The sequence below is a fragment of the Narcine bancroftii genome, chromosome 2 (genome assembly GCF_036971445.1).
Source record: "Narcine bancroftii isolate sNarBan1 chromosome 2, sNarBan1.hap1, whole genome shotgun sequence".
In the NCBI taxonomy this organism is placed as follows: domain Eukaryota; kingdom Metazoa; phylum Chordata; class Chondrichthyes; order Torpediniformes; family Narcinidae; genus Narcine; species Narcine bancroftii.
Genome location: NC_091470.1, coordinates 290,361,979 through 290,388,471, shown reverse-complemented (window position 1 = coordinate 290,388,471; position 26,493 = coordinate 290,361,979). Strand labels below are relative to the sequence as shown.

At 38.5% G+C, this 26,493-nt stretch overlaps 1 protein-coding gene across 17 annotated transcripts in view; it reads left to right on the top strand.

Annotated features, from left to right (window-relative positions):
• The window catches only part of c2h8orf34 (chromosome 2 C8orf34 homolog), a 286,943-nt gene that overhangs the window by 45,175 nt on the left and 215,275 nt on the right, over positions 1-26,493 (top strand). For 11 of the 17 annotated variants that reach the window (XM_069921308.1, XM_069921318.1, XM_069921306.1 and 8 more), the window contains exons 2-5: positions 2,479-2,642; positions 20,026-20,164; positions 21,010-21,138; positions 23,654-23,782. In XM_069921308.1, coding sequence (XP_069777409.1) covers positions 2,571-2,642; positions 20,026-20,164; positions 21,010-21,138; positions 23,654-23,782 — 469 coding nt within the window. In that variant the 5' untranslated portion in view covers positions 2,479-2,570. Of the gene's footprint in view, positions 1-2,478; positions 2,643-11,092; positions 11,127-11,159; positions 11,330-20,025; positions 20,165-21,009; positions 21,139-23,653; positions 23,783-26,493 lie in introns of those variants that run through there. The other 6 variants (XM_069921310.1, XM_069921305.1, XM_069921309.1 and 3 more) reach the window with 4 other exon arrangements.

The following is a 26,493-nucleotide window of genomic DNA, read 5'->3' as shown; positions in this document are numbered from 1 at the left end:
CCATGTGTAGAGCCTCACGAGATGGTGAGATCTTAAACAATTTTTTTGCATGAGAATTTACTCTGGAAACTGGCATAAGTGTATAAAGAAGGGATTGCCTTGAAATATTGCAATGATAGATATTGTTGTATCCAGAATAACAGAAACTTCAAGGTGAGTGGCAGAGAGGAACATTACCAATAAATCAATAACTGAGAGTGAACACGAGTATTTAGAGATTTATATTTTGAAATTATATTTTGATGCGTGCATGCATGAATTCCAAAGACGATGTATTATAAATTGTGTAAACAGAGCTGGCAATTTATTACAGGAACAGCAAAAATGCAAGTGAGCAGATCATACCATTTTTTTTTCCCCAAGTTTGTTGGTGACAGATAATGAATGGATAAGATGTTAGATGAATGATTATAGGTCATTTTGTATATACTTCAGAAAGCAGAAGCAGTCTCTTCTGAATGTCTTGTCTGAAAAATGACATCTCCAATAATGCAACATGCTATCAGTTCTGTTTTTAAGTGTCATCTAGATTAAGCCCTTTGGATAGGGACTTGAAACCACCATTTAAAAATCCAGTTGGCCTGGATGACACAATGAGGTAAATAATTAATGCATGGAAAACTTAATTTATGTTCTATTTTAAGCTAAAAGACTGCAATTGAATAAAAGATTTGCAATTGCATTATATTTACAGCACAATTCTGTTCTTAACGAACACTCATTTTCCAAATTGTGGTTTAACAGATTCATTTAAGTGTAGAAGAGTATCCAATAATCAATGTTCCAATGATTTACAGCAGTATTTATGATCATTCTTATCTCAATGATTTTAACATTGATTAAAATCACCATTTCAAGTTCAAAGAAAAGAAAAATATTTTTGTAACATTACAATGATCTGTTTCACAAGATCAAGTGAAAAGCAGATTATTGAAACAAAATGGATTAAAATTTTTATTTTGAAGACAATAAGTGCAAATATGAAAATAACCTTGCTTTGCTGTTTGTAATACAGTAAAATCCCCTGTACATGGCACCTGCAGATAGTGGATATGCAAAATTTCCAGATGCCTGAGGCACACTTACAATGCCTAACTAATACACCTGCATTAAAAATAAACAGTATTAGTCTTTAAACACAAAAATTCAAAATGTAATGTCACTTTAAACAGGTAATTCCCATAATTTGCAAAATTTAATTTCAAATTCTAACCCCAGTTGCTGGTACTGTAACAGTGTTGTGCTCTCTGTGCCATCGTCATAATTAACCCCCGCCTCTTCAAGTTTACAGATAAAACCTTATTCATTTATTTAATTCTAATAAAGAAAAAAAACTCTTCCTAGACAGGGATAGGGAGACACATTGCCACTTGGCACTGGGGTGACTCTCCCATCGACCAGCTCTTCATCCTGGGTGATGTCATTTTATTCAAACAAACTTTTTGAAACTTCATTCAAGGTGCTGCTGTGGGTGGGGCACTCTGCTGGCTGAACATTTGCTCCCATCTTCACAAAGGAGTTGTGTGTACTTTGGACATTTCACATTATTTATTTAACTGTGTCCTCAAATTTTTTTTGCCACTTGCTTGGGGTTTCTGGTTGCTTGAATTCCAGATACTGGGGATTTTACTGTATTTGTTAAAATATTTTCTAAATTTTCACTCAAACATTTAATTTCCTCAGTGTGAAAAATAAAATTAAAAAAAAATTTCAATTTCCAATAATCGGTCACAAATTACAATTATCTATTGTAATGGATCTGCCCCCCTCCCCACCTCAACACTCTATCCACAATTACATACAACATTCAAGACTCCTACAAAGGTTAGGAACATAGGGATTTGTCATGGCCCAACAGGTGGTGCCCAGGCTATTACATTTTTCTTGACTTTTTGGGATGGAATGGACTCCACTCCCTCAGTAGAAGGATAGACAGGGATAGCAAGATGGTGAAGTACTTTTCTTTCTCCTGAGAATGGCAATATCAAGGTCATCCACTCCATTCATTTGAGTTTATTTTCTTCCAGTCAAAAAGCGAGACTGGAGTTGTCCATGGTTAGCTTTCAGTCTTGTGAAGGACAATGAAGTAGTTTTTGCCAGAGGGAATTAACCAGTCTCCAGTTTGAAAACTTCATCCAGCATCATTTGTGGACTATAACAATCAGGAGTTCTCCCATCCTGTCCTCAATTGCATTTTAACAGATTGCAATTTTAACAGTATATTTAATGATGTATAAATCATTTAGTTTTTAAAATATAAAGTGTTCTTTTGGAATGTGCTATTTGGCTGGCTGCTCAGTTTTCAAGCAAGTTACAACATAGAACCTTGCAGCGCAGCACAAGCCCTTCAGCTCATATTGTGCCGATCTATGCAAACCAACTCCACAACAATCTAATTTTTCTCTCCCTCACGCCCTTAATCTTTTATTTTTCGTAAATTTATGTGCTAAGAGTTTTTGAATGCTCCTATTGTTCCAGCTTCACCATTCGTAGCTCTCGCCACCCTTTGAGGTGGGAAAATAAAATTCTCTGATGTCTCCCCTGAACTTTCCTCCACTCGCCTTAATCTGATGTCCTCTGGTATTTGCAATTGTTGCCCCAGGAGAAAGGTGCTACCTGCAGATCCAATCAGAGCCCCTCAAGTAAGTTTGCTTTTTCACTATTTTGTCTTGCACTGTTTGGTAAATGAAAATGCAGAACATCACTCTGAAGTTAATCTGTGCATACTCTACAAGAAAGCCTCTGAGAAAAATGTGATGTGAAATGACACCTATGTTGAATGAACATAGAATACAGAACAGTACAGCACAGGAACTGGCCCATCAGCATTTTTGCTCTGGTATAATGTCTAAGTTAAACTAAAATTGAAGTTTTCACATGATTTATATCCCTCTATTCCCAGTTATAAGCCCAGAGGACTCCAAAACACTTGTAAGCAATAGAAATTCACCAAGACAATGGTTACTTAAACAAAAGTTGCTTTTAATTATATTTAAACATGAAAACAGGATCAAATTCTAACTTAATACTATTAAATTAACCTAGCTTAACCCCCTTCTAATTCTAAATGCACATGTATGTAATGTGTATATCCTCAGGAAAGTTCTGTTTCACTATCCAACCATTCACTTTTCACTTCTCAGAGTTCACTGGTATCAGGTAATTCTTGTACTGTGACAGAATTTAACATATATAAATTTTCTCCAGGCTCTGGTGCTTAAAGTAAAATGGCTACAGCTCAGGAAAGTTCTTGTTGGTTTCAGAGAGATTTGTAGCTCATTGGACACACACAAACTGATTTCCTCCAATCAGTCACTTTAGTATCTTGCCAAAGAAAGATCATTGGTTTTCCAAATGATAACCTCTTCTTCCAGGTCACCACAGAGTTCCTCTTGCTTCCCTTATTTCAGGAGAAACACTTGAGCCAGCCATTTCCTCTTGTAAGGACTACAAGGGTTTTGATCAGGCTGAACTCAGAACTCAAACCCGTCTTCAAAATTGGGTTTTTGAACAAGCCTGACAACTTGCCATTTTGCAGCCTCAATGGCTACTGTAGATCTCTCTCTCTCTCTCTCTCTCTCTCTCTCTCTCTCTCTCTCTCTCTCTCTCTCTCTCTCTCTCTCTCTCTCTCTCTCTCTCTCAAATTTGTTTTTTCACCTCTCTCTGCTTGTGGAAAAAAAAACAAACCCAATCTTTGAAAGATCTTATCAGTACTTCTGAGCCTGGACTTTATTGCCCATTCACAGTAGATCAGCATTCTTCATTGCTTCTGCAAAGTCAACTGGAGCCTCAACATCTAGCTTCTGCAAAGATTTTGCATTTTAAATGAGATGTCTTTTGTGGTGTTACTCTGTGAAGTGACCCACATTTAACCTCCACAATATCTTTTTTAAAGACCTATTTATCCAGAACCACTCTAATATCCCCTGTAACACTATGTAGAAGCCTCTTAAATGCTATTTTATCTGCTTCCACCATTGCTCCACATAGTCTGTTTCGTGCACTGACTACTGAGTTTTTAAACTTTTATTTCCCGTTCCACCTTGCACTGTAAATGCATGCTCTCTAGTATGTGGCATTTTGAAGGAGGTCTTGGCATTAGAGAGGTTTCAGAGGAGCTTTGTGAGAATGATCCTGGGGATGAGAGGGTATTAATATTATGCATGTTTGATGGTTTTACCCAGTGGATCATTCAACAGGTTGGACAGGAAACTGTTCAGAACATTTCCATGTTCTTGCTTCTGGAGGGTCATTTGACCACCCAAGCAAGGAGCAGGTTGATAGTAATTTCCCCATGTGAATTAATTGGTCCTCATCCTCACCCAAGGTCACATGGGCTCGGCCCCTGAGCTTGCTCCATGATAAGAACCTAGCTGCTAGCACGTGGGCTAGTTCACTTCTTTTCCTCTTTGAGATCGACCCTGAGTGCTACTCCAGGTTGCAAGCTGTGAGCAACGCTGGAGAAGCAGTTGTGAGAATTATGCTGGTACAGGTTTTGGGTTAGTGAGGCATATACCTTGGAGAGACCACTGCGTTTCACTGGTTGTAATTGTGTTAGATAAATGTTTGTGTTAATGTACTGTTAATGTTGCTTATTGTAGAGGAGTGGCAGGTATTTGTGTAACCCGAACATCACAATCTAGAATTGCAATTATCTTTTACGAACTACTGTCCGATTTGTATTATTTGCCTGCTGCTGCTTTGTATGTGACGGTTTCCTGTTTCATATACCCCCTCCCCCCATGTGGAAATAAAGGTTATAGTTTACTACAAACACGTTTCTAGGACTTGTTACTTCTTGAACCCTTCGAACCTCTTCTCACCATCTCGTGTGGCTCTGGGCATATACCTGCTAGAGTTTAGAAGGGAGAGTTGAGGACCAGAAAGAACAACCTCGAGAAGAAAAGGATCCCTTTAGAATCGAGATGAGGAGACATTTCTTCAGGCAGAGGATGGTGAATCTGTGAAATGTTGTCACAGACAGCTGTGGAAGCCAAATCTTGTTAGATTTAAATAGAGGTTGATGGCTTCTTGATTAGTAAGGAGGGCATCAAAGATTGTGGGAAGAATTCAGGAAAATTGGGTTGAAAGGAAGAATACACTAGGTAGGATTGGAATTGTAGGGTTTAATGGCCTATTTCAGCTCAAGTCTTGTGGTCTTCTAACCCAAATAAACATTCTGATTGTCGACACTATCAATACCTCTCATAATTTTATAAATTTTAATCAGCCTTTGACACTTCAGAGAAAACAACCAAAGTTTATTTTGTAAGTCTTAACATCTGACAAATTAGCAACTCTCTGTCTGCCTTATGGTAGACAAAAGTTAAAGAATTTCCTGTATGTTATATTCTAAATGTAGCATTATGTGACAATAATTGAACATTTACCTTTTAATCCAGGCAACATCCTGGTAAATCTCTTGTACAATTTCCAAAATCTGTAATGGAACGATCAGAATTGTACACAACACACCAAGTGCAGTCTAACTTTGGGTAGCTGCAGTGTGATGTCCTACTGTTTATGCTTCTTGGATGTGTGGTATTTAGATTATTGAAGAATTTTTCTTTGTTGTTGACAAATACAGTGATTAACTATTTCTGGCCTGAAGCCAAATTTTAGTGGAAAATGCCAACAGTTCTGGGGCAAACAGCTGGGATTTACCTGTATAAACACGTGCAGGTTTTACATTTCAAAGCAGGCATGTTATCTGATGAGTAAGACCTGAGCTTAATAGATATCACATGACAAACCTGGCAGTATCCTCCATTGCAAGACTCTACACATGGCCCAATATCAGAGCATAGACTTGAGTTCCCTTGCACTTGAGAATCTCTATGTTGATCCATTGGTCTATCATTTTGATGGAGATCTTGGAGCCATATAGTAAATTTTCATTTTCTAATTATTCATGTTTGCAGTAATGAGTTGAGTCTTTTACAAGACTAAAATTTTAACATTTTAAAATATTAAATTGAGCAATTGGGTTTAAAAATGAATTTTATAATGTCAGGTCTCTTCAGAATCATTAAAAAATGTATTTTTATACCGCAAAACTGGGAGATGGCTTTATTTCTGACAAGGGGCAGGGGTTCAGATTTGTGGCTTATTGGGATCTCTTCTGGGGAAGGTCTGACCTGCACAAAAAGGACAGGCTGCACTTGAACTGGAGAGGGGCCATGATCCTGAGAGGCAGGTTTGCTGAAGCTGTTGGGGAGAGATTAAACCAGTTTTGAAGGGGGATGGAAACCAGAATGAGTGCAGATGACAGAGCAGAAGGTGAAAAGCATGATGCAATGTGTTGTGTGATTGTGAGGAAGGAGAGGCAGGGGAGGAATTGTAAATGTAGTCACTTAGAGGGTTTGAAAAGTGTCTATTTCAATGCGAGGAGTATTAAGAAAAAAGGATATGAACTTGGAGCATGATCAGTATGTGGAATTACTATGACGGCAGATGCAAGGACAGGATTGGTCGTTGCAGATACTGGGGCTTGGGATGTTTTAAGAGGGGTAGAATGGGAGGTGATGGGATGGGAGTAGCATTACTGGTCAGGATTAGTATCACAGCTACAGAAATGGAGGATGCTGTGGAGGGAGGGCCCACTGAGTTGGTGTGGGTGGAAGTCAGTCATAGGGAGCAAATGCGATATCAGGAGGAGTCAGAAGGTCCCCAAATAGCCCTCAGGTCACTGAGGAACAGCAAGTAGGTAGATTTTGCAATGGTGCAGAAATAACTGGGTTGTTTTAAAGGAAGACTTCAACTTGCCAAATATTGACTGGCACCTCCTTTCAGCAAGAGGGATAGATGGGGCAGAATTTGTCAGGTGTGTCCAAGAAGGATTCCTGTCACGTTGTGGGCCAGCTGACGAGAGGAGAGGCCATATTGGATTGAGTACTGGGTAATGAATCTGGTCAGGTGACAGATCTCTCAGTGGGGTACCATTTCGGGGATGGTGACCACAACCTGAACTTCAGTATAGCTGTGGACAAGGATGAAAGCAGACAAAATGGCAACATTTTTTTGTTGGAGAAGGGTGAATTGCAATGGGATGAGACAAGGAACTAAAAGGAGTAAATTAGGAACCAATGTTCTCCGGAGAAAGCACAGAATTAATGTGGCGGATGCTTAGAGACCACTTGTGCAGGGTTGTGGATAGGTTTGTCCCACTGGGACAGGGAAACGATGGAAGGGAAAGGGAAATGTGGTTGACAAAACAGAAAAGCCAGCTTGTTCAGAGGAAGAAGGAAGCATACTTTGGATTTAGGAAGCAAAAAACAGGAAGGGCTCATGAGAATTATAATGGAAGCTAGGAAGAAACTTAAGAAAGGACTTGGGAGAGCTAGAAGGGAGCATGAGAAGGCAAGTAGGATTAAGGAAAACCCCAAATCATTCTCTGCATAAGTGAAGAACAGAAGGATGATGAGAGTGAAGGTGGGGCTGCTTATGGATAAAGGAGGCAACGTGTGCCTGGAGGAAGATGAGGTTAGAGAGGGCCTAAATGAATACTTCAGTATTCACCATGGGAAAATGCATTGGTCAAGGTGAGGTCAGAATAGAATAAACATTTGTGCTGGGCCATGTTGAGATTGGGGAAGATAAATTGGTGGATCATCTTAAAAACATTTAAGATTGATAAGATCCTAGGATCAGATGAGATGTCCCCAGGTTGCTATGGGGAGGGAGGGAAAAGATTGCTGGGGCATTGGAAATGATCTTTGCATCCTCCTTGTCCACAAGAGAGAAGAGGATTGGAGAATGGCAAATATGGTCCATTTAAAAAAAAAAGTAATAGGGAGAATTTACATCCAGTAAGTCTTGCATCAGTGGTGAGCAAGCTATTGGAGAAGATTCTCGAGGACAGGATTTGTGAGCATTTGGATGAGTACAGACTCATCCAGCATAACTTTGTGAAGGGGAAGGTTGTGCCTTGTGTGCCAAATTGAGTTTTTTGAGGAGGGAACAAAAGAAATCTATGAAGTTTAGACAGTAGATGTGATGTATATGGATTTTAATAAGGCATTTGACAAGGTCCCACATGTGAGACTTAGTCAGAAAATCATGAGGCATGAGATCCATGGAACTTTGGCTGTGTGGATTCTGAATTGGCTTGCCTGTAGAAAGCAGAGAGTAATAGTTGATTGAAAGTTTTCTGCCTGGACTTAAGTGACTAGCAGAGATCCTCGTGGATCTGTTCTAGGACCCATGGTCTTTGTGATTTCTGAATTGGCATGGATGAAGAAGTAGAGAGTTTAGTAAGCTTGCAGATGATACAAAGGTTGGAGGTGTTGTGAATAGTGTTCAAGGTTGTCAGAGGTCACAGCAGGATATTGTCAAGATGCAGAGGTGAGTAGAAAAGTGGAAGATGGCATTCAATCTGGATAAATGTGAGGTGATCCCATTTTTAAAGGACAAACTTGAAGGTGGAGTATATGGTAAATTGTACGATACCCTCAGTGTGAAAGAACAGAACCTTGGGGTCCAAATCCATACATCTCCAAAGGTTGCCATGCAGGTTGATAGGTTAGTTAAGAAGGGCAATGGTAATCTGGACTTCATGAGTCGGGGGATTGAGTTCAGGAGGCATGAGGTAATGTTGCAGCTGTAGCAACAGTCACAGTGTGAAATGAAGAAGGAGAAAATTATCAGATGGGGCCAAGTTGAAATTCAGTAAAACCCCACGTGATTCAATTGACGTCATCGCATTGTGACATCATGACTTGGAGTCTCCCAAGCCAGTTCAGTTAATTCCCTGGTGAGCCTGTTTACATGCCCCCCCACTCCTCTAGAACCAGCAATAGGAGGCTAAACCTCTGGTGACATTACTGTCCACTGCTTTTGGGCGGTGTCAGTGCTTTCTCATTGGGGGTCATGGCAAGGGCCGATCAAAGTCAAGATGAGTGGAGCTTTAGTCGGTCAATCACAAATGTCTCTGGATACCCCCAATGTCCAGTACACAAGTTGTACGATTGTTTCATAGCTCTCTGAATGGGCCCTCACACAACCTCTAAGGCTGGCTCGTGTGCATCTGTACACACAAACTCACAGTCCCGGTGTTCCTTTGGGATGAAGGATATCGTTGTTCCATGCCTTGATGTGCAAAATGGGATAATTTTCCAAATCGCTCCCACAGTCTGCCTAAGTCTTCAGTTAGTGGTACCTCCTGTCCTTGTGCTGAGGGCATTAACTCCCCAGGAACAATGAGAGGGGTGCCATAAACCAACGCAACTGATGAGTTGAGTTGGTTTATGAATCGGCGCATGAATTGTTCGATGAGTTCATCATAGGAACTGTCTCCGGCCACCTAGTGAATCTGTTGATGACTGTTAATCAGTACTTAGACTCTCGTGACTCTGGAAGCGGGCCGACAATGTCGACATGCATGTGGTCAAATCTGCGCTACAATGGCTGGAAAGGCTGAAGCGGTGCATTCACTTTGCACTTTAGCAGACTGGCAGTCCGTGCACATCTTTGCCCAGTTCGTGAGTTGTTATTTTGAGTCCATGCCACACAAACTTGTCGGCTATCAGGTGGACTGTCGCTTGAATGGAGGGGTGGGACAGTCCATGAAAGGCATCGAAAATGCAACATCTCCACACAGCAGGGACGATTGGGTGAGGATGACCTGTGGAAACATCACACAGGAGAGTGGTACCTTGCACCCAAAGGCTACATCCTCGAGTTTCAGGTTTGTGACAGCAGTCCTATAAGCCGGGAGTTTGTCGTCCTGGTGCTGAGCTTTGGCGAGCACCATGTAATCTACACCCGGAAAGAGGGCACCTGCTGCTTGAACGGAGGAGCAGGGCAGGGTATCAGCCACTACATTACCAGAGATATGTTTAATCCTGATTGAAAACTCAGATATGTAAGATAGGTGGCGTGGCTGGTGGGCTGACCAGGGATCTGATGCCTTTGCGAAGGTAAATGTTAGTGGCTTGTGGTTAGTAAAAACCGTGAATCTCTTCCTTACAAAAAAAATAGCATAAGTATTTGACCTCTAGGCACAGCACCAACAGTTCCTTATCGAATGTGCTGTATTTCATTTTCGGAGGGTGGAGGTGCCTACTAAAATACCCTAGAAGCTTCCATTGGTATTCTGTTCCAAGATCCTTTCTACTGCTACATCGAATGCGTCTATCCTCGAGGCGGTTTGTGCATCCATTTGTGGAAAGGCCAGCAATATTGCCTTCACTAGGGTGTCTTCTAGTCTGCTGGAATGCTACCATCATCTCCTTTGTCCACTTGAGTTCTTTGGAATTGCTGGACATGAGGTCAAAGAGGGGTTTCGTAATATGAGCTGCAGAGGGTAGAAAACAGTGATAGAAATTGACCATCCCCACAAATTCCTGGATTCTTTTGGTGTCGGCCCTCATGAATTTGAGGATGGCTTCCAACTTGCTAGGCAATGGAAGGACACCCCGGATGCTAATCTGATGTCCCAAGAACTCGATAGAAGACTGCCCAAATTAGCTCTTGGCAGGGCTTATGGTTAGCCTGAATTCCTGAAGGAGGTGGCAGAGTAATCGCAGATGCTGTAGGTGCTCTTTGTGGGACTGGCTGGGGATGACTATGTTGACCAAGTATACGATAAGGAGGTCCAAGCCATGACCACTGTGTCCATTAGTCTCTGGAATGTTTGTGCAACATTTTTGCGCCCAAAAGGCATTCTCAAAAATTTGAAGAGGCTGAATGGTGTTGTGATAGTGGTCTTGGCAGATCCTACTGGTTTACAGGTATTTGGTGGTACCCATGCACCGTCAATTTTAGAAAATATCCTGGACCCATGAAGATTAGCTGTAAAGTCCTGTAAATGGGGCACAGGATAGTGGTCTGCATGAACCAAATTTCAGGTTGAGTGGTCCAAAAGACAGACAGTTTGAGCTAAACCACTGCATTGTCCATTTTGGATCCAAAATCCATTTTTGTCTGTCGGGGTCACCAATGTAACAACTATGGCACAGTGCAAAATGAAGAACGAGAAAATGATAAGTTGTAGTGGAGAGTAAGTTGAGTAAAAGTTGTCACTCAAACAGTTACCTGTAGTTTATGAAAACCTCGCATGGTACAAATGACATCATCACATTGTGACATCACTTGGAACCTCCCAAGACTGTTCGATTAAGCCTCTGGTGAGCTGCTACACGCTCTATGAATCTCTGGTGATGCAACACTTAGTTTTTTGTATTCAGTCCTGGTCACCTCTTTACAGGAAGGTTGTGAAAGGTCTGGAGAGGGTGCAGAGGAGATTTACCAGGAAGATGCCAGGACTGGAAAATATGGCTTGTGAGTCAAGTTGGTAGAACTTGGGCTTTTCTCTTTGGAATGAAGAAGGGTGAGAGATTACTTAATAGAAGTCTACAAAATTATGAGAGGTCTAGATAAGGTAGATAGCCAGCTCTTTTTTCCCAGTGTGGGAGAAGCAAACTCCAGAGGACATAGAACCATTGAACATTACAGCACAGAAACAAGCCCTTCTAAATTTGTGCCAAACTATTTTTCTACCTAGTTCCACTGACCTGCAGCTATTCCTTAGCTCTCCATACCCCTCCTATCCATGTACCTGTCTAAATTCTTCTTAAATGTTAAAACTGAGTTTGCATTTGCCACTTCACCTGGAAGCTCATTCCATACTTTCACCATTCTGTGTGAAGTTTCCCCTCATGTTCTCCCCCAAACTTTTCTCCTTTCACCTTTAACCCATGTCCTCTGGTTTATATCTCATTGACCCTCAGTGGAAAAAGCCTACTTAGATTTACTCTGTCTATCTCCCTCATAATTTTAAATACCTCTATCAAATCTCCCCTCATTCTTCTACACTCCAGGGAATAAAGTTCTAATCTGTTTAACTTTTCCCTGTAACTGTGTTCCTGAAGTCTGGACAGCATCCTAGCAAATCTTTTTCTGCATTCTTTCAATCTTCTTTGTATCTTTCCTGTAGTTAGGTAACCAAAACTGGACACAATACTCCAAATTTTACCTTACCAATATCTTGTACAACTTGAGCGTAACATCCCAACTCCTATACTCAATACTTTGATTTATGAAGGCCAATGTGCCAAAAGCTCTCTTTACGACCCTATCTATCTGGGATGCCACTTTCAGGAAATTATGTATCTGTATTCCCAGATCCCTCATTTCTACTGCACTCCTCAGTGCCCTACTGTTTAGTGTGCATGTACTTTCTAGGTTTGTTCTTCCAAAATACAACATTTCACACTTTTCTGCATTAAATTCCATCTGCCATTTTTCAGCTAATTTTCCCAGCTGGTCCATATCTCTCTGTAAGCTTTGAAAACCTTCTTCACTGTCAACAATGCCTCCAATCTTTGCTGATCCAAGTTACCACATTATCATCCAAATTATTGATCTATATGACAAACAACAATGGTACCAGCACCGATCCCTGAGGCACGCCACTTGAACCAGGCATCCAGTTAGAGAAGCAATTATCTACTACCACTCTGGCTTCTCGTACATAGTGAATGTCAAATCCAGTTTACTACCTCACTCTCTTTCAATCTTTTTATTGAGTTTTATATGATAAACACACATGGTATAGAGAACACAAGATTACCAAATTTGAAGAATACAAGTACATTTCCAAAAATAAAACAATAGCAACATACCTCTTTCCCCATACAATGTTGTCAGAATGACAAAAAAAATCCACGAAGAAATCTAACTCCGTACCATAAAAAAAACCTAGGATGTTTTGACCCAAGTTCACTACCTCATCATGAATACTGAGTGTATGAACCTTTCTGACTAACCTCCCATGTCGGACTTTGTCAAGGGCCTTACTAAAGTCCATGAAGACAACATCAACAGCCTTTCCTTTGTCAACTTTCCTGGTAACCTCCTTGAAAAACTCTATCAGATTGGTTAAATACGAACTTCCACACACAAACCCATCTTGACTATCCTTAATCAATTTCTGGCTATACAAATAATTGTATTTCTGATCTCTTAGCAGCAGGTAAATTATTGGAAGGTGTTCTGATGTCAGGCTCACCCCTATAATTTCCAGGGTTACTTTTGGAGCCTTTTTAAAAAAAAAACAGAACAACATAAGCTACCACCCAATCCTCTGGCACCACACTTGTGGCTAAGGTCATTTTTAAATATTTCTGTCAGAGCCCCTGCAATTTCTACACTAGCCTCCCTCAAAGGTCCAAGGGAATACCTTGTCAGACCCAGGGGATTTATCCACCCTTACTTAATTTAAGACAGCAAGTACCTCTTCCTCTTTAATCTGTATAGGATCCATGACCTCACTGCTTGTTTTCCTTATTTCCCTCTCCTCTGTCAATTTCCCGAGTAAATGCTGATGCAAAAATCCATTTATGATCTCACCATCTCTTCTGGCTCCATACAAAGCTGACCACTCTAATCTTCAAGGGGACCAATTTTCTCCCTTATTAACCTTTTGCTCTTAAATATACCTGTAGAAACCCTCAGGACTTTCCTTCACATTGATTGCCAGAGTAACCTTGTGTCTTCTTTTGGCTTTCCTGATTTATTTCTGCAGGACGTCTGTACAAAGTTAATGATGCTCCTGACACATATCTTCATGGTCTCTGCAATGCTGAACTTGTGTACCTGGGGTATATGTTGAGGGAATCTCACTGGCCTTTCATATCCTAAACTTCAGCTCCAAAAGGTGATTGGAGTTTGGGTGATACAGAAGGATAGGCCTAACCCCAAAACATCCACATCAAGCCAAAGCGGTTAGACCACTATAAATCTTATCTTTTGGTTTTAACTACTTTAAATGCATCAGAAAATTTAATACTTTTTTTATAAACTAAAAATAAAAATTGCTTAAAATGAAAATGATAAAGTCAATAAAATAACATGAATATAATTTAAAATGTCAAACAAAGGCAAAACAATAAAATAATAACCTTCCTCCTTGGCTCTGAAAACTTTATACCTTATAAATTCCATTGGATTGGATCTGCTTTAGCATCTGAATGATGTTCAAACATTGTAATGACAGCAAGGTAATGTCCAAAATTCATTCATGGGTCTGGACTTGAAGATGTCAATGCCAAGGGCTTTGAATTCCTGAATTCAAATGAAACCTTTCCGTTTCCGGACTATGAAAAGAAAGTAGAGTGACTTAAGAAAATCCTATTAAATGGCAGCTGCTCAGAAGATGAATGATATTATTTGTCAAGATTCCAGTTCCAGTTGGAGGCTGAAATCCCATATTGGGAAACGTGACGAACTTCAGAAGGCAAGAGGAAGATCTATTTGTTGACATCTATTTAATAAAAGATTTTTTATGAAAAATTGGAAATTCCCAGTGTGTCAGATGCATGGAGAGCTCTACAATGTTGTGAGAAGATTTTACAATTCTCTGTGATAAATAACCCATTTTCACTCTTGCCTTGTTTTCTTAGTTGGATCACGTCACACAGAAAATTCTAGAGGAAAACCAAACACTTTCTATTCAGTTTCTCCATAACTGAAAACCCAACTTTAAGAACTATGTCAAGCCTTTGGACAATGCAAAGTATATTCACTGAATTATATCAGCGCATATAATTGTGGGAGAAAAGATTAAAGTATACACTTGCAGTGAGGTCGCTATGCCTACAGCTAAGTTGTAGCTCTTGGTTATAACCCTAAGGCTGTAGCTTGAATCCCCAGGAGAAGAAAGACACACACACCCACACGCACCCACCCACCCACACCCACCAGGAGAGCGTATTCAACACCAAGTTTATTCAATGGTAGCTCTTCCTTTTATAGTCAGCTTGGCCGCATCACCACCGGGGCGTGGCTTGAGTGGGCCGGCTGCCCATTGGTTATCTCAGATGCTCGAGACCCCTGGGATCCACTGGCGGCGATCGGCCAGTTTCACTGCTCTGCCAGCGGCCTATGGAAATGGGCATTTCAGCCTGCATGATGCTTTGCCGGTGGCTGTGATCCACGGTGATTTCATGCTTTTTATTATTAGATCAGGAAGCGAAATAGACATCTATCAAAAATGAGGGCTTGGACATTTTAAGCTAATTTACTGGTATATCGATGGCAAGACAGCATAACTTTTAGATCATTTGTTGCATAAATTTTTGTTTCAATCATTTAATGGACATATGGTCATAGCAGAATATTTACTTGCTTTTAGAAAATAATGATTAAACATGTGAACAAGAATCTTGTAAAGAGAAAGTGAAAAAAGAAGTGATACTGGATTAAGTGGCTAATTTATCCACATAAAGAGAAGGAAATTAAATATGTTGCTTTTTTATACTTGAGCACTCAGCACTGCAAACACCCTTTGCTGTAGTAATCTTTTTCCTCCTTGTCTTTCAGGTTATTACTGAGGTATTTGCAAACACAAAAATCTTGATTAAATCATTGCACATTTTCTTGAATATTTTTACTTGTTTTTTTTTTCCTGATTATTATTTATAAAAGAAAATGCTTGCTTAATTTAGCTGTCTTTGCTTTTTAAGGAACAATTTTTAACTTCGCATTGTTATTAAAGGCACTTTACATATTTGAGTTTCTTTTAAGGACTTTCATTTTTAGTCTTTTTGGCATATATGTTTACTAGCTTTGTGTAATTGCACAGTGCCCTCCATAATATTTGGGACAAAGACATTTTTTTTCCTTTATTTTCCTGTGTTCCACAATTTGACATTTGTAATCAAACAATTCGCATGTAATTAAAAGCACATTCCAGATTTTAATCAAGGCTATTTGTATACATTTTGGTTGGACCATTTAGAAATTACAGCACTTTTTATACAGTTACCTCATTTCAGGCACCATAATGTTTGGGACATTTGGCTTCACAGGTGTTTGTGAGTACTCATTCAAAAATAATTCACTGTTATTACGCTTTTTTCATCAGACAAGGAAGGCCTACAAATTTGGTTAAATAATAATTTCTCATTGTCACAGTGAATGAGAGGATATATTTTGCTGAGCTGCACTTAAACTCAGCCTTTTTAAAACAAAACACAAATGAAATTCCATTCCTCAACTCCTAAATTGTGTTCAATCTAGCACAACAAACCGTTGATCATTGCCCAGTACCCCATCAGCACTTACACTCTGCAATATTCTCTGATGAAGCATCATAACTGATAACAAGGGTTATCCGCTGACAACAGCTCTTTATTTTTGTGCATCCATGCACCAGTGTGCAGCAGCCATACAATTGTAAAGAAAATTAGTATTCTCCCTGGATGTCTCTTGTGGACCCTTGCAGTGCACAGTTCAGAAACTGTCTAAAATTACAGGAACGAGCTGAGAGGACACAGATGTGACAGAGGAGCATGGGAAGAGGCAACAATGTACATCCAAAGCCCATCATGAAATGAAGACTGCAAATCAATGTTATAAAGATTTTGGTGCTATTGGTACCACAGCACCATTCATGTCCCATCCTTCCAAACACATTTAAATGCTCTTAAGAAAAAAATAAAACAAGAAGCAAAAAATTTAAATTAATTGCACTTGTTTGTTTATAATTGTTATCTTTATTGAAATCTACATTTCTGAAAAGGTGTATACTATTTAGAATATTATGGATATGATTTATAGTTTATGTATGTTAGTGATATATGGAATATCTTAGTTGATGTAACTGTCCATACTGTCTCATTGAATTTTACTATTGTGTACAAGTCCTTGATTAAAATCAATAAAAATATACTTTTTTAAACTATGAAGAAACTGGCTCTTCAGACTGTTCTGCTGCGGGGCTGGAGAAGTCAAGTCAAATAACTTTTATTTGTCATTCACACCATGTATTGCATGATTAAAAACGAAATGGTGTTTCTCCAGGACCATGGAGCAAATTTACATAAATACAAGTTAAATTATTAAGACATACAGTAAAAGTACTCTCTCCACATATGTTCTGGGAATTCAGGAGCCTGATGGCTTGGGGTAAAAAATCTGTACCCTATTCTGGACTGAAGTGCCTGAGTGCTACCTTAGCTTCTACCAGATGGCAGAAGGGAGAATAGTTTACATGAGAGGTGTGTGAAGTCCTTCACAATGTTTATTGTTTTCCAAATGAAACATGTGTTGTAAATGTCCATCATGGTAGGAAGAGAGTCCCAAATGATCTTTTTTGCTGACTTCACTATCCTCTACAGCACACATGTCAAACTCAGGCCCGCGGGCCAAATTTGGCCCGTGATATAATTATATTTGGCCCGCAAGATCGTGTCAAATATGTATTAGAGCTGGCCCGCTGGCCGCCGCACTAGTATAGCGCATGCACAGCTAATACTACAAATCGCAGAATGCTTTGCAAATGCATTGGCTTATCGCCCCACCTCCTCTTTACTTTCAACAGCATCTGCGACCTGTCGCCTAACTCACATGTAATAAACCCCTTACGAAAAATGGCCAAGCGAAAGACAGAAAACAGGACCTTTCAAGACAGGTGGGAGGCAGACTATATGTTCATCATTTTAAAAGGCAAACCTGTTTGTCTTGTGTGTGGAGCCAGCATGTCTGTAGTTAAAGAATATAACATACGACGACACTATGAAACGAAACACCAGGACAGGTATAAGGATCTGAACGAGAAGCAAAAGATCCAGAAGGTGGAGGAGATGAAAAGAAGTCTGGTTTTACAGCAAACTTTATTTTATATTTTATTTCTCATTTGTTAATGCTTCTTCTGGAGAGAGTTTAACCAAAACTATTATTAAACATTTATTTTAATAAGAAAAAGTTTAACATTATATATGTTGAGAGAAGAGAAAGCATGCAGATGTTGTTGAAAATTTTCAATAAATATTAGTTTGGCCCACGACTTAGTCCAAGTTTTTAAATTTTGGCCCTCTGTGAATTTGAGTTTGACACCCCTGCTCTACAGGGTCTTTCAGACTGGGGTGGAACAGCTTCCAAACCAGTCAGTGATGCAATTGCTCAAAATGCTCTCAATACCTCCTCTGTAGATTGTGGTGAGGATGGAAGGAGGGAGATGAACTTTTCTCAGCCTTTGCAAGAAGTTTAGACACTGCTGGGCATTCTCAGCTATGTTAGCTGGTTTTAAAGAACCAGGTTAGATTCTCCACCAAGGAACTTGATACTCTTGATTCCCCCAACACTAGAGTGATCCCTCCTGAAGTTGACAGCCATCTCCTTTGTTTTATTAGCATTCAGATTGTTAGTTTTCCACCAGTCCATTAGTGTCTGCACCATATCTCATCATTCTTACTAGACCCACAATGGTCATGCCATCTGACAACTTGATGATGTGGTTTGAGCTGTGTTTAGCTGCACAGTCGTAGTTCAGCAGAGTGAACAGCGTGGACTAAGCACGCAGCTGTGGGGGGCTCTCATGCTCAGTGTGATGGTCTTGGAGTTGCTGTTACAGATCTGGACTGCCTGAGGTCTCCCTGACAGGAAGTTAAGAATTTAATTGCAGAGGGAGGTGTTTAGACCCAGCAGGCTCAACTTCCTTATTGGGTATTGAGGTATGATTGTGTTGAATACCAAACGGAATTTGAACAAGCGTATCCTTATTTTCCAGGTGGGTGAGGGCTGGATGGAGGGTGATAGCGATGGCATCGTCTGTAGAACGGTAGATTTATATGCAAACTGCAGGGGATCCAGTGACGGGGGCAGTACGAGCTTGATGTACCCAATGATGAACCTCTTGAAGCACTTCATGACGATAGATGTGAGTGCGACAGAGTGGTAGTCATTGAGGCAGGATACAGATGGCTCCTCACCACAAGTTCAGGGAGTTCTTGCAGCTTCATGGCTGACAGTTCAGTGTAAGTGCACATAGGCCTTCAACCACACAATGTCGCATTTGAGTTGACAGTTTTGTGAATTGAATTAGACACGAATTGCACACTCTAAATGTTTGGCTGCACAGAGCCTTGGTGCTGAAATTCTCCATTCTCCTTGATCATGAAGGCATGCATCTTGGTAGACTTAATGCACCATTCATTTTGTGGCACATGCCTATCACATAGCCGTTGTAGCTTGAACTTTGACATTTGGACTCTCCTACCTTCCCCTCCCCACATTTTTAATATTCAGGCATCCACCTGTTTATCCAGATTCCTGACTAAGTGCTCAGGCTCAATTGTCCTTCACTTCTGACGGCTGTTGTGATATGCTGAATTTTTCCAGCACGTTTGTGCATTGCACAACCCCAACATCCACAGATTTTCTTGTTTTACTGTTAGTAAAATTGCTAAATGTCTTGTATTGGGTGACTCCTCAACAAAATGTGCACATCACCATGCACCAGAGATTCGGTACAGTGGAAAGTGACGGAATTACTGATCATGACCAATCGAAAATGTATCCTTTCTCGTCACTCACTTCTGTTTCCAATGAGGCAATTTCTTTACTTCTAAGTAGAGCTTAAATACATTTACTTTGCACTAATGAACAATCATATGCTCAATTTGATCTGTTTTTATTTAACTATTTTCAAGTAAATTGAGTTAATGAGTCATGTTAAATCATCATTGCAAAATAGTTAAGTTGTGCATAATTTTACTCAACATTGTATTCAGTTCATGTGTTTTGCTCTTTGCTTGATTGAAAATATCTTAAATTGTAACTTGCAAATCGGACAAAATGTATTGTCATAAATTTGAATAAAAAGGTTTTATTTATTTCATACCAGAAATGTCATGTTTATTCTTTGATCTTTTTACTAAGTATAAAAACAAAAACTGGCACAAAGGGAAATGGTCAACCACCATTTGCTTCGAAATTCATTTCCACAAATCCAAACGTGCCGTGAAGATAAATGAATACTGGTTAAACTCTGAGAATTGAACAACATTGTGTGTGTGTCACGGTGTCATTAATACCCATTGTTAAATTTGATGCTTGACTTTCTGCAGGATTTTCCATTGTCTTGGCAACTATTTTTCTGATGTACACTCCTAAATGACTGCCACCAAAAATTTTGAATCTCACTGATCTGAAAAGTAATAGATTTTAATTACTTGCAATTAGATGTACAGAAGGAAAGGTAATGAGACCATATTTCAAATAAACTTTTTTTTCTGTTCTCAGGAAATGATGACAAAACTAATAACGGAGACACCTGACAAGCCAATTCCATTTTTAATAAATCACCTACAAAATAAACAAGGAAGTCCGAGCCAGCTCCAAAGAACATTTTCAGGCTCAGCTGCTCTCTGGGCTGAAAGTGGTAATGACAGAAACAGTTTTCTGTACATTCTTCAAGCATTAATTAACTGCTGAAATAATACTTGAATGTCATTCTTTCTCTGAGCAAAATCTGTTTCATTTATTGACAGACTATTTTACAACCTTGAAGGCATGACATAAAATTGTGTGAAATGTGAAATTCCAAACTAAGCAGGAAGCTGAAGTTGTACAGGGTTGTGAATTGAGATGGACATCTTTCTGCAAGATCTCTGCACTTGATTAGTGGTCATATAAAGTTCTAATGGGAGATGGAGATAATGGTTTTCTTTGCTGTCTGGAAGATGTGTGCTAAGATGGCAATGTCACACAGGAATTCCATTAGTTCTATCTCCTGTATTTTCAATAGCTGCACTGAATTGCTACACTAGGCTAATTGTCTGACCATTAAGGCTCTATTGAAGAACTGGAAGTGCATGCCGAAATACAAGGCTGAAAGGTGATGTGGTATTTTGCAGAAAGCTTCAGAATTTTTTGTCCTTATTAAATGCATGATTTCCTCATTTGGTTCTTCAAGGGAAGTATTCAGAGGGAAATGGACAGATTTGCTCATGATATGAGGATTCTAATAGGAATCTTCTATGAATGCAAAATGGCGTTTGATGAGAATTGAATCAGTTTTAGAGAGAAAAATGACATTTTGCCATGTGGGAAACTCATGTTTTCTGAAATTACCCGATAAAAGCAAGATATTTAATGACATTTAACTGGAATATCAAAGAGTTTGGATATGTCATAAAATATTTCAAATATTACTGGTCCATTAGAAATGTCTATAAACATCAGAAGATTTCCAATATTTTTCATGCTGTATTAATTTCTTTTTAGGAATCAATGAGTTGAGGCGAGATTATAGAAGTTATGATAAACCATGGCTTGCAAATGCTAAAAAGCCAAAAAAGTCAAAAAGTGACCTTGCTATGTCCAACATATCTCCATCAGCAGAATCAAAATCCTGTAAGCATATTTTTATTTACCGGTACTTGCTTTGGTTATTTACAAAGTTAGAGTGGCTAATAATTTAGCTCTTGGTGCTGTGTAATTAAACGTAATTCATACGGATGCCTGAGGTTCTGTGATTATTGCAGTTCTGTACAACATTGGAAATAAGAATATATATTAAATGACATGTGCTAGAATCTTAAACAAAAAATATGAACATTGAAATAACTCAACCAGTCAAGCAGCAACTGTGGAAAGAGAAACCAGTTACTCTTCTAACTGACCTGAAATGTTGACATGTTTCTTTACCACAACTTTGTTTGCCTGGCTGAGTTCTTCTAGCATTTGTGTTTTTGTTGGACTAGTGATATACAAGATTATTCCTTTCACTCTGTATTCCATGATTTTTGAAGCTGACTTCATCTTGAAATTATGGAGGGTTTTACAGTTGCAATTGGATTTTGTTGATAATGAAAATTGAGTTATTTGGCTAATGATTGAATATTGGGCAAGTGACTTTTTTTTGTATCCAATGAGACAGCATTGAAAATGAAAAGAAAACAAATCTGAAAATAATGCACATAAACTAATATCTGGTTTAAAGTCAATTTTTAGTCTTTTTGGCATACATGTTTACTAGCTTTGTGTAATTGCACAGTGCCTTCCATAATATTTAGGACAAAGACATTTTTTCCCTTTATTTTCCTGTGTTCCACAATTTGACATTTATAATCAAACAATTCACATGTAATTAAAAGCACATTCCAGATTTTATTCAATGTTATTTGTATACATTTTGGTTTGACCATTTAGAAATTAAAGCATTTTTTATACAGTTACCTCATTTCAGGGCACCATAATGTTTGGGACATTTGGCTTCACAGGTGTTGGTGATTACTCGGGTATGTTTAATTGCTTCATTGGTGCAGGTCTAAAAGAGCTAGCCTTGATTCTAAGCTTTTGATCACCTTTGGATTCTGTAGTTGCGATTTTTCAATATGAGGACCAGAGTTATGTCAAACAAGCCATTATGAGGCTGTAAACAAGAATAAAACTGTAATAGACATCGCTCAAACCTTTGGATATAATTAAGAAAAAAAAAGAGTACTGGTGAGTTCAGGAATTACAAAGGGACTGGTAGGCCAAGGAAGACATCCACAGGTGATGACAAAAGAATTCTTATTATAATGAATAAAAATCCCCAAATGCCTGTCTGACAGATCAGAAACACTCTTCGGGAGGCAGATGTGGATATGTCATTGATCTCTGTCTGTAGAAGACTTGATGAATAGAAATACAGAGGCTACACTGTATCTGGCCACAGAAAGGATGGCCAGATTACAGTTAGCCAATAAATATTTAAAAGAGCCTGCAGAATTCTGGAAAAAGGTCTTTTGGACAGATGAGACCAAGATTAACCTGTATCAGAGTGATGACAAGAGCAAAGTGTGGAGGTGTAAAGAACTGCCCAAGATCCACAGCATATCGCCTTTGCCATGGTTTGCATCTTGCAGTGTAGCCTCTGTATTTCTGTTTGTGAAGTCTTCTGCTGTAATTTCTACACAGTCAATCCAAAATGTGTTCAAATAAACTTAAATAAAATCTGGAATGTGCATTTTAATGGCATGTGAATTGTTTGATTACAAATTTAAAACTGTGGAGCACATGGAGGACACTTTAGATAGAATTAATTTGGAAGTTCTGTGTGGTATTAATATTATTGATCTTGCTTTATTTGGACAAATTAATTATTCCAATAATATCCATTTGTAAGGAAACCGATAAATCTGAGAGAATATGTTACATAGGAACATAGGAACATAGGAAGTAGGAACAGGAGTAGGCCAAAAATGGCCCATCGAGCCTGCTCCGCCATTCAATATGATCATGGCTGATCTAATTTATGACCTAACTCCACCTACCTGCCTTCTCCCCATATCCCCTAATTCCTCTATCATGTAAAAATTTATCTAACCGAATTTTAAATATGTTTAATGAGGCAGCCTCAACCACTTCCCTGGTTAGAGAATTCTAAACATTCACTACTCTCTGGGAAAAACTATTTTTCCTCATCTCTGTCCTAAATCTACTCCCCCGAATCTTGAGACTGTGTCCTCTCGTTTTAGTTTCCCCAGCCAGCTCAAAAAACCTTTCTACATCTATCCTATCCATACCCTTCATAATCCTATATGTTTCTATAAGATCTCCTCTCATTCTTCTGAACTTGAGCGAATACAATCCTAGATGATTTAATCTTTCATCATAAGTCAACCTCTTCATCCCAGGGATCAACCAAGTAAACCTCCTCTGGACCATCTCCAAAGCCAGTATATCCTTCCTCAAATATGGAGACCAGAACTGGACACAGAACTCCAGGTGCAGTCTCACCAGTACCTTATACAGTTGCAACATTACCTTCATACTCCTGAATTCAATTCCTCTAGCGATGAAGGCCAACATTCGATTTGCCTTCTTAATAACCTGTTGGGGTGAACAGCTGATTTTTACACTTAGCTTTAAATATTTGCAGTACCAAGATCAATCAAACATGCTGGATGGGACTGGAAAACAAAACCAGAAAGCAACAACTTTGATGAACTGAATCACATCCTTCAAGAAAGCAAGAAGCTGGGCAAGGCTCTAGAAAACCTCTCTCGTAGTAAGTATTTCTTATTGGTAATTAACATAGCCTGCTTTTTAAAGTTAAAGACACTGGAAATCACAATCACTCTAGATTTTCCCTATGCAATTAGTTGATGCAAAGTATTTCCTAATTGATATTGCATTTATTTTGGTAAACATTTTAAATATTCAGGATCATGGAGTACACAGGTTGGAAGCAGGCCCACTGATCCACCAAGTCTGCTAATCCTTAATCACCCATTTACAGACTGAAGGCAGTTTTGTGGAATATTACATTTCTGTTTTTTTTCTTGGCAATAAATAGTATCTGATCTGACGTGTGGAAATTCATGCTTGCTGCAGCCGAACAATAAAGAAAAACTATCATAATAAACAATTGAATGAAATTTAAAGAAGCAATAAATAAATGAGAGGGATAATAAATATTTACGGTAATCCTTTTGCAAAAACATCTAATCCTACAGCCTCTTAGTTCCAAGTCCAACATCATAGAGCACTTTCTGTCTTCATCTCTATTTACAGCTTTGTTCTTTATACCATGTTCAAGTTCTTCATTCTCCCCGAGGGCCTTGACTACAGAACATCAACTCGAATTTTCCTGAGTTTATTTTACCTTGTCTCATGAGAGATGTTAATTTTATACTTGTGTCCTGAAATTCTGCAACCACTGCTTTATTAACCTGCTTAAGTCTGAAAATCAAGCAGATGAGCTCTCCCAGCATGCACCTGCTTCAGTTGAGTTTTGTTTAATGGGCCAGATAAAATTGGATACTTCATTATCATGTTCCATTTTTTTGCTTTAGTTTACAAATAATTTTGAGTTTGTTCTTGGCTTAAATGCTTCTTTACCACAAGAGCTTAGACTTTTGGTTTCCTGCACTCATGGCTTGATTGTTCAACAATTAATTTATTACAGTAGTCATGCATATCAACACAAACATACAAGCCTTAACAGTCGATTAACTGCTATCAAGATGATCAATATACAGTTAATGTGGCATTGTATATTGATCCTGGCAACATATAGAAAATATCTTGAAAATTTTAACTATGGCTCTTTATTTCAATTAAAGTATTCTGCATCTGATAACTGCTTTTTTTTGTTGCAGTTGTCAACAATGAGACTTATGTAAAACTTTTGGTGAATCACAAAGCATAGGTCAGCATCAGGAATAAATCCTAGTGCTCTGTTAAAATCAGAAATGTAATGGAAAAATTATTGATGATAACATGAGAAATTAAATATTTTGCTTCACTTTTTAATCACTTCTTGTTTCTGCACTTCAATTTGTATTTTGTAAATCTACCACCATTACAGTAATTATTAATGCATGAGAGATGTGCTCTGTTCAGTTTTTACTTGGGTCACAGTGAAAATAAATGAAACTTTCAGTGTCCCATGTTGGTAAAAGAAAGAACATTTCAATAAGATCACCAATAATCATGAAAACAATATATATGAGTCTATAATTAATGTGTGCAATTTAGACTTTACCAAATGTTGGTTTTGGAGACACTTTAACAGGCTTAAACTCTGATGCAACTTTGCATGTCGGGTACAGTGAACTACACACACCAACGTGTCTTTGGTTCCTATGCACGATCATATCATTAATTTCCTGTTCTCTGATTCATCAGTTTGGGGAAGGGATAAAGGCCAAGTTTTCTTACAATTAGAAAGATAATTTATCTGGACTAGTTAAGTTCAAAATGCCTGGTCTCCTGATTTTCTTTTTGTATACGGGCAGAAGTAAGAGAAACAAAGATTTGAAAGGAACATTGAAATAGATCTGAAAGGGAGAAGGCAACAACCTGGACCAGAGCTATTTCATCAGTTCATAAATATCATCAACTTTTTACTATTTCTCAGTAATATCACTGACGAATGTATTCAATCATATTTATTACAAAATTAATAGAAATAAAAAGGCTATTATAGTGTATCGTTCATTATGCAATTTTAGCTTTAAATGAATTTTAATGAAAAGGAGCATTTTTTTTTAATGAACATGCAGTGAATCTTAAATTACCTTGAACTTCTATGCAAGATATTTGGGGGTGTTTTTTTTTTGCCAAGGAAGCTATTATGTTAATTGATTTGATTATGTTTGATTATTGTTAACTTTGTTGTTAAGTATGACTCGAGCTATCTTTCTTTTGCAGGAAAGATATTTTTATTGATAAGGTGAAATATCTGAATAAACACGCTGAATAACATCTCACTTGAATTTTTTTTAGGATCTTAGTCCTTGCGAGAATTTAATGGTAGACATAGATAAGATGGGCTGAGAGTTTCTTTGGAACTAAAATGGATCAATTGGTTTGAGGCAAAAAGATGGTTATGTAAAGGGTACCACTGGAAATATTGTTCTTTTTATTGTTTAACACAAAATTTGGGTCATTGTATAATGGAAAATGTAAATATTGTGGCAAAACTACATTTTGCTTGAACCTTAGTGTAATCTATACAAAAAAAACAATTAAGGAGGAGTATCTGGAATTGTTGTTTACCAATAGAAAGGGCATTTTAACTTGTTCAATTCAGCTAATGTACTTTTATTGGTGAATAAAAGATAAAAGTTTAATATTTTATGAAGATTACAATCTTTGTTTTTGAGTCCTTCACTCTTAATTCTACACACAGAGTTGGGTTCGATCAACACTCTAACTACACCAATCGCAGGCAGTAGGTGCCTGGAATTCCCTTTCAGAGCCCTATGGAAGACA